This window comes from Aptenodytes patagonicus, chromosome 15 (assembly GCF_965638725.1).
Source record: "Aptenodytes patagonicus chromosome 15, bAptPat1.pri.cur, whole genome shotgun sequence".
In the NCBI taxonomy this organism is placed as follows: Eukaryota; Metazoa; Chordata; class Aves; order Sphenisciformes; family Spheniscidae; genus Aptenodytes; species Aptenodytes patagonicus.
The window spans coordinates 3,672,084-3,691,380 of record NC_134963.1 but is presented as its reverse complement, the minus strand read 5'-3'; the positions used below and the strand labels follow the sequence as shown (position 1 = coordinate 3,691,380).

Genomic DNA, 19,297 nt, shown 5'->3' with positions numbered 1-19,297 from the left:
TACTTGCTTAGATAAATTTATTAGTGCATAGGTTAGAGATTTACTCCCCTCCAATATTAAGAGAACAAAGAGGTTCACGTGAAAAACAAGTTTTGTTTTGTTTTAAAACAAACTCATTGAGGCAGCTATACAACAAGTAAAAAGTATGGAGTGGCCTATTCAAATTTCTGGTCTTGATGGGCAAATTACTGCATTATAAATAAAAAAATTCAACATGACGGGATTTGGGGGCTCATTTTAGGTAACCAGCTGTTAAACAGCAGAACTGTTTTTTTTCCCCCCAATCTAATTTGTGTATCTGTATAAATAATATTTACTGATAAAAATCTAGAAAACTATAGAATAAAAATATATTTTACCTAGAACGAGTACTAAGGCAACCAATCTTTCCTTACTTTGCATGTAAACTTCCTCACAAACATCGGTGAGCGTTCTGGACGTAGAGGTAAAGAAATTTGTTCACTAATGAAGCTGAAATTTTTCAAGCGACTTCTTTATGGCCGACTTGCAACAAGGCCAATAGTAATATTTTTTTCTTTTTTAAACATGTTTGACATCTGAATAGCTCCAGCACATTCACAGTATATTTGGGCAGCAAAGTAGGAATATTCATACATACAACACAAATTGTAAACTTTGCTGAATTTCATTAAGTCAGACTGAATTATAGTTTACTGAGTCACTCTGAGATCAGACACTTTCAACAAAACGTAAGTTTAAGGATTCTAACCTTTTAGGAGCGAGTTATTGCAGTTAACATCATCGTTCAATATTTGGAAACACTGACAAGTGTAGTTTTAGACTGTGTTTAAAAAGGCACACGTTATACTTTCCTCTAATTGTCTTACAGTGTAAATATATCTACATATCTACATGGATATCCTTAAACAACCAGAAGTCAAAAATTCAAGTTACAAATATTTTACACACAAAATACAAAAATAACCTGTAACATTAAATGCAGTTATTTGGTTACATTTGAAGTCTTTCAAGCTTTCAAGTCTTGCAAGCTAGCATTATAATAGGTATGTATACACTAAAACACTTCATATATGTTATAGAACACATAAATTTCATAACAAATCAGTGTCTTAGTTTGTATTATGTTTCAGACTTTTCTGAAGGAGTTTATCCCTATGTGCTATATTCACACATTAGCAAGCTTCCGAGTAAGAAACGTTGACTCGGCTTTATAGAGAAAAAGTGTGATTTTTGTCATATTCGTATGAACAATAAGGCTAAACTGATCCATCAGTTTCCTTTGCACAAGGATTATTTGTAAAATTATCTGCTCAAGTTCAAATTTGGTGTGCTTTGTTACTGTATTCTTTTACCAGAAACGTTGCTACTAACTTTTTATTATAAAGGCAAAGAAATATTTAAAAGCAATTAACCTTAGTCACATTGAAGGAAAAAAATAAAAACCCTGGAAAGTGGAAAAGCCTTTTTTTTTTTTCTTCTCAAGTGTAATGCAATAGGCAGACAGTTAAATAAGTAGCCTTTTCAGGATAAAGTATTTTAGCACTTGTTGGAGAAAAGATTTTTAGGTATAAATCTGAGATAGGTTAAAGTGACTAAATAATTAACACACAGAGACAAGGCTACATCTCACAAAAACGTTCACAAGAGCGCTAACAAAAGCAGCACTGGTAAAGTAAAGTTCATGATTAGAATTGTATTAGCGATAGGAAAAAAGCCAAATAGTCAAAACTCAATAGTCTCTCAACTCCCTATTTAAACTGTTTGTAACACTGAGATATGAAAAAAGTCCTAAGTTACTGTAGTTCAAAACAATTAAGAGCAAGTTTCAGTCTTACAAATGTATAGTTTATGATGAAGAGCCATACGTATCCTAATACATTCTCATCTTCATTTATGAGTAAACATTAAGAGCTATTTTGTTTTCATTTTTAACCATTAGTGATAGGTCATCATCATGGAACAGCGTAAGGCATCATTTGTTAAAAAAAGGTTTGGTTTTACTGAAGATGTATTTTGGAGTTTCTGAAGGTTCGTAACTCTTGGAATGTGCTTGCTATGATAGTGTTGTTGCTAGGATAATTCCAAGTATCAGAAGCAATACAGTTACACATATAATTATGAACACCAATTTCTGCAAAAAAGAGAGAAAAGTTGAGATTGAAATACCGTGTCAGATACAGAACTGTTTAAATACATGCATAGCCACAGAACATTAGTAATACTGATACCTAATCCGAGTGTTTGGATTTTCTTTCTAAAGAATACTTACTGCTATGATTTCCTGTTGTTAGTCTTTCTTTTCTAACATACACGTAACCATAGTTACAAGATAGGGCTATCTGTTAACATTGCTGTATTTTGTTTCACAGAATAATTGTTATTGCTCATACCCAACTTCTGTAAATATCATTACGTATAGAAACAGATACAATAGTGAACATTTACTTATTGAGGTTAAGTCTAAATGCAGTAACATTGCTTACTGCCACCCTCCTTGGATAAATATTTGTAGCCTGCTGAAACCTTTACAATTGCACACTTAGTGGAATCCAATAAAACATCAGTAAAAACATTCTGTAGGTAATAGCTCAGAAGAGCTGCAAGGTGGGTGGGGGGGAGAGATGGGTTCTATGTAAATGCATCCCAAGTCATACCTGGCATTAGGTCAGGTATTTGTGACTATAAGCAATGATACAGTGAATCCTGTTATCTGCCCATAAACCAAAGCTGAGAAGAAACTGTAACATCAAAACTAAAAACTTCGATATTCAATGAGTGTTAGTACAGAAAACTGAATTCCTGATTAGCTGTCTGACATGACATCCCGCTCGTAGCACTTCATATGTAGTCTGAAGATAGTACATGTAAAAAGCTGAGTTTCTACCGGACTCGGAAGAGTTATCTGCCATTTTCTACTTAGCCTGGCTAGGTGTTATCTTGACAAGAAATGGTAGATTAGTACAGCAAAAATCTGAAGATTGAGAGAATTCTCCGATTTATGTCCTAAAGTTCCAGTTGGAATCTTTGCAGACTTCCTTTTACAAATACATTGTTATTTCCCACTGTTTCATTTAGTCTAGTATTAATAAACAGCTTTGAAATAAGAAATTTTAGGATGTTCTGCAAGGCATAATAGCCACCTTCATGGTTGTAGACATCTACTTTTATGAAAGCTCTACTTAAAACCATAGAAAACCCCATTTGATAAAGTTCCAAGTGTAACTAGTGTTCCATATCTTAGTGCAGATCGTTTACTGATGTGAACTTTCAGTATAAAGAAAATTTCAAAGGACTGCAAGACAATAATTGGATTTTTTGCTCGTTTCCTTCTGTGTTTACGAGTCTTATGTGGCGATTGCATTCTGTAAATTTAGCAGCCTACCACTAGATGTCAGTTTTCAACATTCACATGCATAGCACTTTCATAGTGAGCAGAGATAGAGAAGATCCACCAATGCATCCCAGGCCTACCCCCCCAGTACTAACCGTACAGATATTAAGGGTTAGAAGAACAATACAAGTTACCAGAGCAAAACAAGAGCAAAATTAGTTGATTAGTTACTTACTGCCACACTGGCAGGAAGCCATGCATGCTGAGGTTATCCAAGCATCACGGAACACCAACAGACAAACCAATAATTAGACCAATTATGGCAATCAACACCAATGACACAATGATAATTATCCACATTTTCTGTCAAAAAACAAGGTATTATTATTTTAATATTAAGTACATTAAGACTTACATTTATTTTCAATTTTTAAAATAGTCAGGTTTTAGATCAACACTCGTTTTTATTAAAGCCTGCAGTATTCTCAAATTGAGATAAGTTTATCTGTATACTCTTGCATACATAAGAATAAACATTTTTAAACAGTGTTTACAGGTAAACTAGTGTGAATAATACCTATATAGTTATCAAAGATGAGAAAACCACCATTTACAAATACATTAAGTGGGCTCTTTTGACACTTCTCAAATATTGTTTTTAAATGTAACAGGCATGTTATTTATATGTAGATATCTATCTAGCTATATTATTCTCTCAAATCCAACTCGCCATAAACAGCCTCACAAAATTGCACAGCCTCTCAAAAGGGCAAATTATGTCAGAGGAACACTTAATTCACTCTGCAATCATACAGTTACAAAATATAAAAATAAATTACTTAGTAGTTTAATTTCAGAATACATTATTTGGCTTTGGTGCTGGTTTTGGCTGGGGTAGAGTTAATTTCCTTCCCAGTAGCTAGTGTAGGGCTGTGTTTTGGATTTGTGCTGGAAACAGTGTTGATAACACAGGGATGTTTCAGTTATTGCTGAGCAGGGCTGGCACAGAGTCAAGGCCTGTTCTGCCTCTCACCCCACCCCACCAGCGAGCAGGCTGGGGGGGCACAAGAAGCTGGGGGGGGACACGGCCGGGACAGCTGACCCCAACTGACCCAAGGGATATCCCACACCATATGGCGTCATGCTCAGCATATGAAGCTGGGGGAAGAAGAAGGAAGGGGGGGACATTTGGAGTGATGGCGTTTGTCTTCCCATGTCACCGTTAGGTGTGACGGCGCCCTGCTTTCCTGGAGATGGCTGAACACCTGCCTGCCGACGGGCAGGAGTGAATGAATTCCTTGTTTTGCTTTGCTTGTGTGCGCAGCTTTTGCTTTGCCTGTTAAACTGCCTTTATCTCAACCCACGAGTTTTCTCACTTTTACCCTTCCAATTCAATCCCCATCCCACTGGGGGGCGGGGGGGGGGCGGGAAGCTTAGCTGCCGGCTGGGGTTAAACCACGACAGGCTTTCTGATGGGAAGAAAGGTGTTGAAACACAAAACACAAGTTTCCATGCCAATGGAGAATGCCTGAACTTTACTTTGAACTCAATTCCTCCACAAATTGAGTGTCATGGTTTAACGCCACACCCTTGCCAGCGGGCAGATCTGCCTAATCTAGTACTTTTACGAGAGTACAAAAGTTGTTATCTGTGAAAAGAATAATTACAGATGGAATTCTAAAAAGTGTAAGCCTACTTAAGCAAAACCAGTAATTTTATTTTTTCTGTTAACATGAGATATATATATATATATATCATAATATATTAATTCTTCTTTTGGGCTTTTTATACTCTGTAACAACAGCTTTTTTAAGTGGAAAATTGTGAACATAGGCTTAGCTGTGCACGAATTGCTTATCCGTTTTTGTAGTACAAGAAGTTTCTGTCCTCTACTGGTAATATCAATTTTTAATATTAACTGTAACAAATTAATTCACATGGGAAATGTTGTGGTTTCTTCTGGATTACAGGGGTTTTTTTGTTTGTTTGTAGAACCCTTTGGTGAATCTTCCTCTGTCATATACTAATTTATAACAACGTTTTCTAATCTAATTTTAAGTATCACAACTACAAAAAAGTAAAATGCATATATTAATTCTACCTTGAAGGACTGAATACAACAACAACAACAAAAAAAAATCAACTAAAATTGAAGGTCGCTTCATACTGTGCTAAGTTAATACACTGACTAGCACAATTACAGAAAGACAGCATACCCTTCGTGCTTTACTTTTATATTTAACTGCCTTTTTTGTCTCTTCTTTTGCATGTTCCACGTAATCTGATGCATTCATCACGTTCTTTTCTATGTTGTTGATCATTTCACCCTTAAAATGAAATTTTTAAGAAAAAATTTTATTATTGGAATCCATGGATCCTTGTTTAATGAACCTAAGAGAAGAAAGGCTATAGAACATCAGCAATTACTTTAAACAAGTGAATAATGTACATATTAGTGGCTGACATTTTTTCTGCTTTGATGTGTAAAGGAAAAAGGGAATGAGAAGCAAGGGCTCAAAGTTCTAACCAAACAAGGCACGTTCATGGGCAAGGCAGACATATTTCTCCCTTTTGCAGGAAAAAATACTGAACACCTGAAAACATACCTGTCAACGTGAGGTATGTTTTAACAGCCAAAACTAAAACTGACATACTAAAGAGATCAGAGATCCCTGACGTGCCTGGAAGTGGGAAAGGACATTGACTATTTTGACACAAGGTTCAACAGTTATCTAAGAAAACGCACACATATAATAGCAACTTCAAAAGTTCCTCAGAACTGAGTGTTTAGAATGTCAGTACATAACAAATTCAAATTAATTATGATGAATGAAATTTGGTAATGGAATGGAGGATTGGTGAAAAATTACAGTCTATTACCTGTGTTTCTGTCCATCAGAAGAAATAATCAGCAGCAGTAAACAGCAAAGCATTAAAGAATGATGCACAAGTAACTTTTGTTCATTTCTAATTCAAAAGAAAACTGCTACCAATTTGCCTTGGCTATATATTTTATATCAAAGCAACACAAGACTTCTAGAACAAAACCCAATTAAAAAAAAATAATAGTCCTTTTCAGGAAAGTTTCTCTCCTGAACATTATTCTTTTCACTCCCTGCATAAGTCAAAGAATTTTAAGAACAGAAGTTAAAAATATTTTTGTTAGATAATTGGTATGTAAAGACTACAAATAGAACGAATTTATGTACGTGTCAAGACAAAGCTTATGAATATAAGAGATGACTTGAATGACTTATCAATCCCTTTACATTCATGTTAGTTATAACAGTAATCATACCTTTGTATTAAGTGCAAGTTGCATACATCCTTGCTAACGCACATTTTATCCTATCACAGTAGTCCTTTACCATGTCTGTGAGAATCCTAAATTACCAAGATATTAGCCAACATTCCAGGAGTGTTGTTCTTACTTAAACATGCACAAAATGTTCAAGCATATTGCAGTATAAGCATGCTGAAGAAAATATTAAGTATACCAACTGAAAAGAAAGTCTATGCTTAGTTATTCATAGCATATACTACGAATACATCTAGATTATACATTTGTCTAAAACCAGAAAACCTTTAGTGATTAACTTTTATATATTTAATCAGTCAAAAAACACTGTAAGTCTGTATTATCTGAATATAAGCAATTGTTTCTGCATATTTCAAAGAGGAAGACTGGGGAAAAAAATCCCACTTACGTAAATGTGTTTGAATGGATTCATTTACCTGAGTCTCAACAAACATTGCCATGTCCATAAACATTTCATGTAGTTCCCGTATGCTAGATTCCAGTTTCATAATATCCTTGTGACGTGACTCAATTTCATTCAGAGCTTGCCTAGTTATTTGAGAGTCTGATATAATCTTTGGGAGAACAAAAGAAGATACAGACATAAATAAGTATGTGCTGACACACTTCTAAATAGCAGAAGCAGCAGAATAGAAGAGAGACATAACCGGACCAGAAATACATACATCAGAAGTGAAAATTGAAGGATTACCACTCTCTAACATTTCTTCCAGTTCCTCATCAGTGGTGGTCTTTCCAGCTAGAATAAAAACAACAGTACTTCACATAACATCACTTACTCATTATTGAACACAAAATTTTACCATACCAGAAGGATGACAATTCAAAGAAAATTCTTGTATTGAGCATTTTTCAGGATAAAACAATGTAGTGTTTAGCCATTACCAAATGCCATTTTGCATATGAAACAAACAGAAAATATCAAGTCATAGTCAGAAAACAAATGTAGATTCAAAGCTACGATGAAGAATTCCTGGTTGGTGGGGGGTTTTTTGTTGTTTGTTTTGGTTTTTTTTTGTCAAATTGAAGAGTTTGATCAGAAACATTTACAATGTACATATGAACCTCGTTAAGTGGAGTGTTCTTCAGAAGGAAGAACTTGAGATACAGGGTATTTACATAACATTCAATATTTACCTATTCGATCATGTCACATTGGCACCTAATTTACTTGCTCCCCACCACTGTGTGGGCAGTAAAATCTTTACGTAAATTTAATTTTACCAACACAGGATTACATTCATATTCCACACAGAGATGATTGCCCATAGCGTACCTTCACTTCTACTTTTCATAATATGTCTAACAATTGTAGTTTATTATTGCATGTTTAAGCAAACTGAATCCTATTGATGACGCTGGCATGACAAATGCAAGTGTTACGAGTTACACATCACATTCAAGTGATTTGTATTGTACAGTTTTAAAAATTACGTATCAAATCCCTGTTCTTCCCATGTAAAATAAGTTCAGTATCTGTAATAACTTATATAATTCTGTCCTATCAGATGAAAGTTACAGTTTGAATATTACTTTCTGATGTTAATACCCAAGAAAGCCGCAAAACCTGCTTTATCCTTTAAAATTTTTAGTGCTGAGGAAAAGCTGAAGGCTCTAATTGGGTCATAACAACATTAACTTAAAAGAACTGTGTCCTGAGGTATTAGGGTCCCTCCCCTCAAATGTATAGGTAAAGAAGAATTTAACTTGCCCAATAAACTTTACCGAAATGCTGAATTGAGCCATTAGCATGAGAGGCTAATGACAAATTTGAGAAGCACATGAAAAGCGAAGTCTTCTTATAATTTGCCAACTTTTCTGTTTGCATTTCCTATTTCAGCAATGTATGTATTTACTTTTACAGGAGATATTCAAAAAGGCTAATTTTAGGTACAAGATGTTACGGATTTTTTTCAACACCTTCTGAGGTAGATGCCGTAGTTCAGAGTAGAGTCAGATACCTTTCTGAATACTCCTCGTAATAATCAATGATAAAGTAAGTCAAATGTGAGTCAGTCAAGAAATGATTAGAGTACATGTAACGGCAGCACTGATTTTATGTCAGCTGAATTTAGCAAATGTTCTTATTGACAAAAATAGAAGAGCATAAAAAGGGATGTTGTCCTGTTTAGCATGTTAATTTTAGAATGGTTTTTAATAACACTTACTGTCTTCAGAACACAGCTTTTCTTAATGTTTCGTTTAAAGTTGCAACATTGGAAATAAATGAAGCAAAGGAAAAAGGTATTTTCTTTAATAATTTTCAACAAAAAGAAATGATTTAGTGAGTTTTCTCTATTTTCTTTACAGCTGTTCTGAAAAGTAGCATCAAAAAATTTATGCCATATGTTAAAATTGTTTCTTTTCCCTCACATGCTTCAAGAAGATGTCCAAGACATATGATGCTTTGTACCATCTTTAAGCAGTAAGGAACAAGGGAGGTACTAACAACACAATTAATCTTTTTTTAAAAAAGTGTATTCAGGCCACTTACTTATCTCTAATTGTCTCTGTATCCGACCTTTGCTGCGTTCTCGAAAAAGAGTTTGGGTCTCGTTGTATTCCGTCATGACCTCCACAAACTTGTGAGCTAATACAGAGTGCTGTTTTTTGAGGATTTAAAAATGTGGAACAAAAACGTTTATTTTTTTTTGACACAGCAAATACTACTGCACAACAACTGAAAGTGTTATTTACATTCCAACAAAACAGAACATGAAGTTCTGAAACTATTTCAGAAAAGTGAAACTCATTCTTCAATTTACTAGAATCCTTTTATTTTCTTTAAACTTATTAAGTAATCATACCTGTGTTTTTCTTATCCTGAGGTCTGCTGATGTCCGATTAGCATTTTCACCCTGATCAAAACTTTGTTCAATAGCTAAGAAAAATACAAGAACATTATGAGTCAATGTTCAGTGTAATTATTTAATAGTGTAGCTCAGTTACTTTGTAAATACTAGTAATTATTACTTTTTTTCCACGTACAAGCTCCCCACAGATATGCTTAACATTTCTGGGGGAGGAGGATTGGCAGAGAGAGAGATATATATTAAAAAATAATTAAAATAATTTCAATAATTGGTACAGATCTTAAAACACAGTAACTACTTCAGTAGGAATTGCATACAATTTATGCATACATAATACAGCTTTTAAAGTTTAGAACTTCAGCTGCAGTGCATTAAGTTCGTAACACTGCTACCATCCTGAATCATTACAAGAGACAGTAGTTTTATTTCTCCTCACAACTTACCCTTTAACCTGGCTCGGATTTTATTAGCAATCTTCTTTATTTCCTCATTTAATTCTTCAAGTTCTTCCTTTGTTCCTTAAAAAAAAAACAAATTTTTTTTTTTTTAGAACTGTTAATGATTGATATTACTAAGCCAGCAACCATCTACAACTCTACCTTGCTTGTATTCAGTACAACCATGCACTTATTATGCTCCTAAGTACTTTAAATATGATTTTTGTAACAGCATACTATCAGATTCCTGCTTCTTATGACAGGCCCTTACACTTGGCAAATGTTATTACCAAATCACCAACTAAACCAGGTGATAAAATATTCCACGTTTTTTGTTAACATAACACTTCCAGGGTAATATTCCTTTGCTGGTTAAAATGAAAGTTCACTGAAGTCTACCAAGTGAAAATACAGATTTATCTCACATTTTTTTAGTTCTGTTGTTTATTACGGACTCACTGCTTTTGCCCTTATAAACATAACTGTACCATGCACTACCTATATTTTTTGAAGAATACTATACAGAGTATTCATGAAGAACTTTGCTAGATCTCTGTTATTGGGTTTACTGAAGACACTAGATTCACAAGAGCACACATTAGTTACAAGCAATGTCATGTTCCTACACAGTTCAGATGCATTAATAAGCACAATTTTTAGCACAAACACAAGCTGATAAATGATCTGAGACCACAGATTTTAAACATTCAGATGAACCCTTATTAAACCTAAGAGTCACTGACTGTATATGGTTAAGACAAAAAGCAGTCCACAAAATCATTTTTAAGAATACAAACATATGCCCATCCATAAACAAAGAAAATAGGGGGAAAAAAACTAATATCCGAAGTTCGGTTTTCATCAACAAAAAGATAAGTGTAAAGCTAGTGTTGCAACATTGCACAAAAATATCTCAGCATCTTTTCTTCCCTTTTCTTTGAACGGTGCCCACAAACCCAGGCATGCCTTGAGTTAAGAAGTGTTGAGAACAGAGAAGGTTCCATGTTTCTGGGTAAGTTCCCTAAACTTTCGAGTTCTCTGTTCAGAAAGCACATCTTCACTTTCAGCTTTGGGGTTACAGCGTCTAAAAATAGGGCTCCAGCATGGAACTCTTACTACCACTGAAGCAGCTGGCTGTAGCGTTAGATGGGACCTTGCCCTTACTGAAGAATAAAGAGAAGATGATGGGTTTACTGTGTGAGCTTCAGCTGACAACTTCAACATTTTCACAAACTAAAAGAAATGCAAGTAGCCTCTAAGTTTCTGAAGACACAATCAATTTCAAGATACTGTATTAAACGAGTTTTGGTCTAGCAAAGGTTTGGATGATGCAACAAATATTCTGAAAATGTACTTATTCAAATGAGACTTAGAAAAGGTAAAAATAAGCAAATGAAAATATAAATTCAATATTAAATATGGGAATATTTAAATAAATAAATGGTGTTACATTTTGCATTCTGAACACCTGAAGTTCTATTCCTATAGATAGCTAAAACAAAAATATTTATTTCAGAATATCTAGCCACACATATCTGAAATCTAAAAAAAAAGTGATACTCACTTCCTTCAGGATTTGGTGCTGAGAGGATAATGCTGTGCTGCTTCTTCACTTCTTCCACATTTTGTGCTATTTTTGCTATATTATTTCTAAGTTCCTCAACCTAGAGGAAGAGAAATATGGCAATGAAAACATTATAGGAATTCAGGGCAATAAAAATCGTAAAGTATATCATTGCAACATTTGTAACTATCTGACAGAAATCCCAGCAGAAATGTTGACATTTAAACAGCTTGCACTTTTTAAGAAAAAATGGTATTCTTAATAGCAAATATGTTCTATATGGCCAAAAACTTAAGTGATACTATTCTTAAGAAAAAAGATCTTAAAATTCTATAAGCAAATTCCTTGTCGATAGGGAGTCAAAAACAATTCTATGCAGTAAAGACAGAAAATACCCTGAAATAAACAAGCAAAAGCATTACCAACATTTGATTTGGCATACCATTACAAAGCTTATTGGGGGGGGGGGGGGTGTAGATGAATTGTGAACCTAATTACAGAAATTAAAACACACGGAAAGAAAACTGTAAGGCTTTAATACATGGTGAAAACTGTAACTTTACCTGTTGGAAAAAATCATCCATAAAATGGTCTTTTTCAACAATAACTGTCTCCCCATCTTCATTTCCTTTACACTGTAAAAGACAACAAAACAAATCTATGAAATAAAACTCAGGACACTGTTCTGAAACGACAATGACTTCCACATTGCTACGGCATACACGGTTTTGTCAATAGTCTGCAAAGTCAAAGAAGTAAGTTTTCCTCTTCTGAGGACTCCAATCTAAAAACAAATAAGCAGAGAGGTCAAAGAAAGTCACCTGACTACCATGAAGTTGTGAATGCTAAGGCATGTACTTCTCCGTAAACAACTTCAGGACAGAACCAGTCTGTAAGTGATGCCACAGTTTTCATCACCTGTCATAAAAATTATGAAAATACAATTTGGCATGTAAGTGTTCTCTCACAGCATAAAGATACTTCCCCAGTGAGTCCCACATGAACTGAAAATAATACTCGGTTTATTGAGACAGTAAATCAAACGCTCTCGAAGAAATACTAAGAGGGGTGCTGATGACTGACTTATTACGTCACAAGCTGAACGTCCAATGAAGGCTAGAACAAAAAGCTATCAACATCTGCTTACTAGCTTTGCCCTTGGGCGTTTTCAAGGCTGCCATTCCACAACAGTTCAGACATAATTATGCTACACTGAACTATACATGCATTACATAACTGATAAACCCTTAGAATAGCAGCCAAGGAGGCAGAAGCTCAAGTTGACAGGCTCTCACAGATCTCCAGGGCACACAGCCCAATACGTTCCCTGAGTCACACTTCCCTAGCCCTTGAGCCAACCCAGCAGAATATATGGATCTTGACAGTAACCGAGATTCAAATTTGCTCAAAGGAAGAGAGAATTAACATGCATCGTATAAAGGCAAAGACTTCCAGCTTCCATGTTCTCTAGTTCCCTCTGTAGAGGACACTGTTTGAACTGCATCGAATCAAAATTAGAACAAAATATTATTCTGCCATAAAGTCAATGGGTTATCTGTTAGGAAAAAAACCCTGCAAGACAGGTAACATCAAGGGATTTTCGTGTTCAAAACTCCTGCTTTCTTACAAGCCCCTCTACCTTTGACCTTCTAACACCCACTTTCTGCTCCTAAACCCTGACCCTATTACGCAATAAGCCCTTTGTTTCTGGTTTTATTAAATTAGGTGAAATGTGTATTATTTGCCTGACAATTGTGCAGTTTAATCCAATGTCAAACACTGCTATTATCTGATAAAGAAGGTTATACTCAATGATGATCTACGCATCAAAATCTACTAAGACTGCCCCAAATCTTCAAGGAAAGTTATTACTTATACTTTGCGACAGTTCCTTTCCTGCAAATTCAGGGAGTGCATAAACTAGAACTCATTATTAAAGAATCTGTCCTTAGGGACTGTAATCAATTAACAGTCTTGCTTAATACAAATAAGCAAGGAAGTCTGTGCCCAAATAAAGTTACCCAACTTTTAACCATACCAGAGACTGCAGTGCTACAGAGCTGCCAGTTATAAGTTAATATTTAAGAATGAGCTACGCTTTAAAGACATTTAATTTCATTACCTGTGTTAAAGAACACTTTCTGCTTACATCTACTGAGTAAAGAATAATCTTTCTAATTATTTATAACCACATCCTCTATTTAGTCAATTGGACTAAAAATAATGAAAATAGTATCAGCTAAGAGATTCAGCATGTCAGCTTTTAGTTTGGTCAGAAGATCTTAGTAAAACATTAAACACCTGAGTGAATCTTAAACAAATGAAAGATACAAAAACCTTGCTCAGAAGTCTTGTTTGTGGGTGCTAGGCTGGAAAGAAGTAATCATGATTACCCACCCTGCAGTCAGTTCCTCCTTCATTTCACTTTCACACTTGGTTGCACTGACACCAACGACAGATCAGTTTGCTGTCTACAACTTGCTGAAGGATTTATGGACAGCCTACCCTGAACATTAGCACTTGAAAGACACCTGATGACTTGTCAACCTCTATTCTCTAAGTTCTTAAATCACCACCTTACCTAAAGTTGAAGAGAGTTAGCAAATAAGCTGTATTTAAGTGATGCACCTTCTTTTGACAAGCACACAATTCAACTAAGAACTCACTTTTGTCATCAAGTTTAGCAGAAACATATTGTTTCTCCTAGACCTCACCTCTTCAGTATCACAAAAAAACTGATGAAGTGTCATGTCAATGCCAAGAGCAATGTAATGAAGTCTGTTTGCAGCTCGTACCTTGACCTTGGCACTGAAAGTCTGGGCCATACAACTCCATAAACATTCATAGACTTATATATCAAGTTCCCTCAAAAGTTGGTTTATATGACAGAATCCAGATATTCAGACAATATCATTTCTCAGTTCCAAGCAGGCGCTATCCTGATGGTTTATGAAACTTCTGACATTTCCCATACGTCATACAATTGCAGAAATAAGGCTAGCTTGAGATGTCTTACCAAATTAGTTACTGAACTTTGAAACTCAAAACAGCTTTTGACCTAAAACCATGACTATCGCTTGCCCCTGAAATTCCAATCAAGGTTAGGTTTTTTTTCCTCAGTCCAGATCCCCTGTATTCCTCTGGCAGGCTGCAAGGATAATAACCAACCACCATCATCCCAATGAATCAGACCCAAAGAGTGGGTTATAGCATTACTCCTTATAGCATCAGTGTTTCAAGAAATTCTTTTATATCAGAGTAGCCAAGGAGGGCTTACAGAGGGCCAAGATCTGTCAGGCAGCTTTGGCATTAACATGCATTTAGTAGCATTATTGTGCAACCAGAAAAACATCATATGGTAACTGTCTACAAGAAATTACTTTACACTGTTATGACATGGAAAACATACAGGTCATCTTCAGAAAATTCCATGTTTGAACAAAGACTAACATAAGAGGTTAACTCAGGGGAAAAAAAAGAACTCAGTAATGTTTTCCTCCTTCTGAAAAGGATCCTTTTGCATTTTTTTCCGTACCACCCAATTCTACCAATTTTAACTTTTGTGACTTTGTGGTTCTTCTCTCATTCCTAAACAGTTTTGGGGGCACTAAGTGAATGCCCAAGAAATAGTTTACAAAAAAAAATCAATGCAGTTCTGCTGTTCAAGTTACAGGTCTTTGTTTAAAAAACAAAAAAGCTACGATCAAATATAAACGTATTTTTCAAAGGTTATGTCTAAGATATCCTCAGTAACACTCAAGAGTAAAGAAATATAAAAAGCATGTATTTAAAATGATTCCCCGATCAAGCAAGAAAAATGGGATTTCAATAGAGAGCTCTGCATCCATCTCGGCATATAACAAGATGGTAATTTCTGAGCCATATGAACAACCCACCCCAAACTTCAGATCTGAAGCATCACACTTAAGCAGAGAAGGTTTACATCCTACCTCTTTCTTAAATGATGTAACGACAGTAACAAAAAAGTTTGAATGAGGTTTATTAACAGACTTTTAAAAGGACATCTGTTTTTAATATCTGACGCTGCCTGAGTGTGCTGAACTGAGTGTCTGAACACAGATCCTACAGCTCTTTTTAAGTCATTTTAGGATGGACTTGTATCTGTGAACAGCAAACCATTGAAGGCTGGGAGAATATTTTACACAATCATTGCTATGTACTTGCCCTGGTTTTTTTTTCCTTCCCTAAACATCTACTATCAATCACTGCTGAAAACAGCGTTGGATCAGAGAGAACCTTTTATTCTTCTTTTGCGCTCAAAATAACTAAAACCCGGCTGGGATTTGATCAATTGTCCAGTTAATTGTATTAAAATTGTATTAATTGTATTAAAGGACTATTCAAACAGATGAAAGAAGTTCATTTTGGCCTGCTTAGAATAATTTAGAAACAACATTAAAATAATCCCCTAGAAGTGGACAAATACAATTATGGTTGCTATCTTCTGAAAATGCATGTACTTTACAGGACTTTTTCTAGCTAGAAAATAAGAGGAAGCAACATTATTTGAAGGCTATATAATCTGTATGTCTTCAACAATTTCTCCATAGTTATTCCTGAAGATTCCACAGGCCCAGGCCTGTTTAAAAACCACAACGTCTATGCTCTACCCTTCACTTAATGATTTAGCCACATAAAATACAATGGAACTACACTAACCAAACTGAAAGTTTGGAAAACAGGCAAATAAGTGTTAATACATTATTTCTTCAGATTATTTATTCCTTTTCAAAGCAATCTTATCTATGTGTGGTCAAGGATCACTGCTCAAAGCATTTATACTAGTAAGGGAAAAATCACTTCACAAAAACATGATCTTTTTTGATATTTCAGATAAAGATGTGAGATGGAAGTTGCTACTTCCATGAGTTCCCTGTGGGAGTCAAGTTTTACAAAAGCCATCTCCCTCGGGTATGCAACTTTTCAAAACTTCATGTCAACTACACACTTCTAAGTGATAAAATGTAGACTGGATCTTCAATAACTTCTACCTTCATTTGATGTTTAAATATTTTCTTCCAGTTAGAAGAAAACTTCAATTTTAAGTCTCTAAGGTATTTGTTAATTCTACAGGCAGTGAAAATTACGTTGATGAACATATGAAGCACTTCAGCAATACTGACCACTGTGTTTAAAGTAGTAGCTTGCTGCAGTAATGTTTCAGTTAAAGATGTAGCTTGCTGCAGTACAGTAATGTCTTCAGATGTCGAATACTAAAGCTGGCTTAAAACCCTCTATGTACAGTTGCTTTAAAAACTTTTAACAATATCTAAGGGGAGGGGGGGTTTAGGGTTTGGGTTTTTTTAATTAAAAAACCCATACAACAGACCACTGCTGCTTCCCCTCAGTCAGAATGAAGTCTACATATTTAAGAGTATAAACTATAAAGCGAATTCAGACCACCATTTACTGCTTCCTCTTTCTGGGAAGCGTGTACCATCACTGAAATTTGGCACATATTCCTACAACCTGGACATGTTTAGAAATAGGAAAAGGGAAGAAGTATACCTGCAAGAACGTACACATTTCTTTGGCATGACTCCAAAACATCTTTCCTGGTAAAGATACTGTAATCTAATCATGCAAAAACTTTTCAGATACCAATTCATCCTTTTGGAGAGGATGACAAAGAGACTAGCAATTCCATCACTTAGAGATGGACCTTCCAAAATGTATTTTGTGATCCAGAAGATACGAACTTAGTTTTAAGATGAACGAGCCCCAAACCTGCATGCAGCTCAACACAGGCCAACTTCTACATGTATGTGGAGTCCTAGAACTATCACAGGAACTCCTGTGTGCTCTCCATTTCTTTTCAGCGGGGAAAAAAAAAAAAGAGTCAAATATCTTTTTATTTTAACCAAGCCATATCCTGCTGAAGACACACATGACGGTACCTTCGTCCAACTCTCCCTTCTTTTTCAGGACACTGTTTTCAAAGCACAAATAAGGGAAAGGAAAAGAGCGTATAAACACAACCAGCTACCATTTTGTAAACACGCGGAAAATAAAGTCTGCAGATAGCTCTATTGACGCATTACTGGTTAAACAGTTCCCAAGCAGATAAATCTACCTCACTACACCACAGGCAGTTCGAAAACAAAATTATTATCCAGTTTATCTGTCATTCAAAGCGTTGACGTTTGAAACGCGTTAGAAGTCAGGAGGAAGCGGGGGAAGGCGATCTGTGAAGATCGGAAAAGCTTGAATGCTGCTGCCAGATCCCCAGGCTCCGACGCGCCTCCCCGGCTCTCGGGAGGAAGCCGCCCCCCTCCCCGAGAAGGGCGCTGGAAAACAGCGTGCGGCAGCCGGAGACCTCCCTGCCCCCAAGGACGCGGCCGAGGCGCTGGCTCCGCGGATCCCGCCGCGCAACATCGGCTTTCCCGCCGCTGACCGTTACCTCAGGCGGCGATAACGGCCCGCGCGGCCCTCGGCCCCCCGCACTCCGCCGCCTTTGTTCCCTCCCCGCCGCCCCGCTCCTCGCCTCAGCCCGCCGCCGCCCCCCTTCCCCGCTCGCCCCGCCGGCCGCGCCGCTCCCGACCTGCCCCTCACCCTCACCTCTGCCAGGTCGGCCAGCCGGTCCTTCATCCCCGCAGCGGCTCAGCGCCTCCCCGAGGCTTCCCCGGCTGCTCCTCGCTCGCTGCCGAGGGCCGCCCGCGCCCGGCCCGCTGTCGCCGGGGCCGCCTCCCTCTCCCTCTCCCTCTCTCCCTCCCCGCCTCCCTCCCTCCCCGCTCGGCCGGGCACTGCGGACAGGCCGCGCCACCTCCCCACTCTCCTTCCGCGGTGCGAGGGGCAGCGGCCACGCCCCCGCCCAATGTCACGGCAACCACTAGGCCGCGCCGCGCATGCAGGGAAAGGGGCGGGGACGAGCGTGCGTCCCCGCGCCCCGGCGGCGCCGAGCGGAGCGGGCGGGCGCGGCAACCGTTCCCTTGGGGAACCCGCCTCGCGCTGCTGACGTCACGGCGAGGCCGGCTGCGCGGGCGGGGGCAGCCGTGCCGCGGTCCTGAGGTAATTCCTCAGCTGCGCCCGACCTTCTCCGCTTACCGGCGGCGGTGGCGGAGGAGACGCCGTGAAAGAGCGGGCAGCCGCGCTAATATTTGCGGAGCAGCATGCGAGAGCTGTCGGGAAGGTACGACTGAGCGGAGCGTTGCCGCAGAGATGTTTAGGAGGGGCGCTTCGAAAGAGGGGAATGCTTTGTGTCGGAGGGCTGAGGTGTCTGAGCGGTACCACCGGTACCTGCGAGGAAATGCCCGTCCCGAGGAGGCAGTGCTGCTAGACATATCCCAACAAGAAATTACAATACACGCAATTCTGGGAGACTGTCATGAGAGAAAGAGTTGTAAAAAGCTGTGATAGCATTATTTTTTAGTTGAATTTTATTTCATTCTTTTCCGGTGCGAACATGTGGGTAGGCTGCAATCGGACCTCATGTAATTCATGTTTAATCCAAAAAGTGTACAGGCTGTGTCCGCTCTTTGCTGACACTTCTGCTCATCATGGGCCCCAGACACATCCCTTTGCCCTTTCATAATATTAAGCTATGCCTTGCAGTCTGCTGTTCACCCACAGAACAGCTAAGAGTGATCCGTATCGTGACTGGAAATTAAGAGAAAGCTGCAGGCTCCCATTCCATGGAGCAGATGACCCATCGACTTACTTCAACTCTTCAGCTGAAACCTGTTGACACACGTTGCCTGTTAGTGATGTTTAGGGCTCTAGTAAAACACCAAAACTTTGCCAAAGTCCTAAATCTGTACAATAACGGGTATGTCTTAAAGGCCTGGGCGTTTCTAGGAAATGGAGCATGCACATACTATGGAAGGCAGAAAA

The 19,297-nt window shown here is 37.7% G+C and overlaps 1 protein-coding gene across 3 annotated transcripts; it reads right to left on the bottom strand.

Annotated features, from left to right (window-relative positions):
• STX2 (syntaxin 2) lies at positions 1–18,140 on the bottom strand. Of its 3 annotated transcripts, none has more exons than XM_076353236.1 (11): positions 18,026–18,140; positions 12,010–12,081; positions 11,447–11,546; positions 9,889–9,963; positions 9,440–9,513; positions 9,127–9,235; positions 7,298–7,371; positions 7,049–7,186; positions 5,530–5,640; positions 3,628–3,676; positions 1–2,113 (listed from the first exon to the last, which is right to left on the bottom strand). In XM_076353236.1, exons 1-11 carry the CDS (start codon positions 18,053–18,055, stop codon positions 1,980–1,982), a joined length of 966 nt encoding a protein of 321 aa, XP_076209351.1. In that variant the 5' UTR covers positions 18,056–18,140; the 3' UTR covers positions 1–1,979. The 3 variants fall into 3 exon arrangements, with proteins under 3 accessions (XP_076209351.1, XP_076209350.1, XP_076209349.1); XM_076353234.1 differs by having other exon boundaries at positions 2,031–2,113; positions 3,549–3,676; XM_076353235.1 differs by lacking the exon at positions 3,628–3,676 and having other exon boundaries at positions 18,026–18,139.
• Between the last annotated feature and the right edge of the window lie 1,157 nt (positions 18,141–19,297).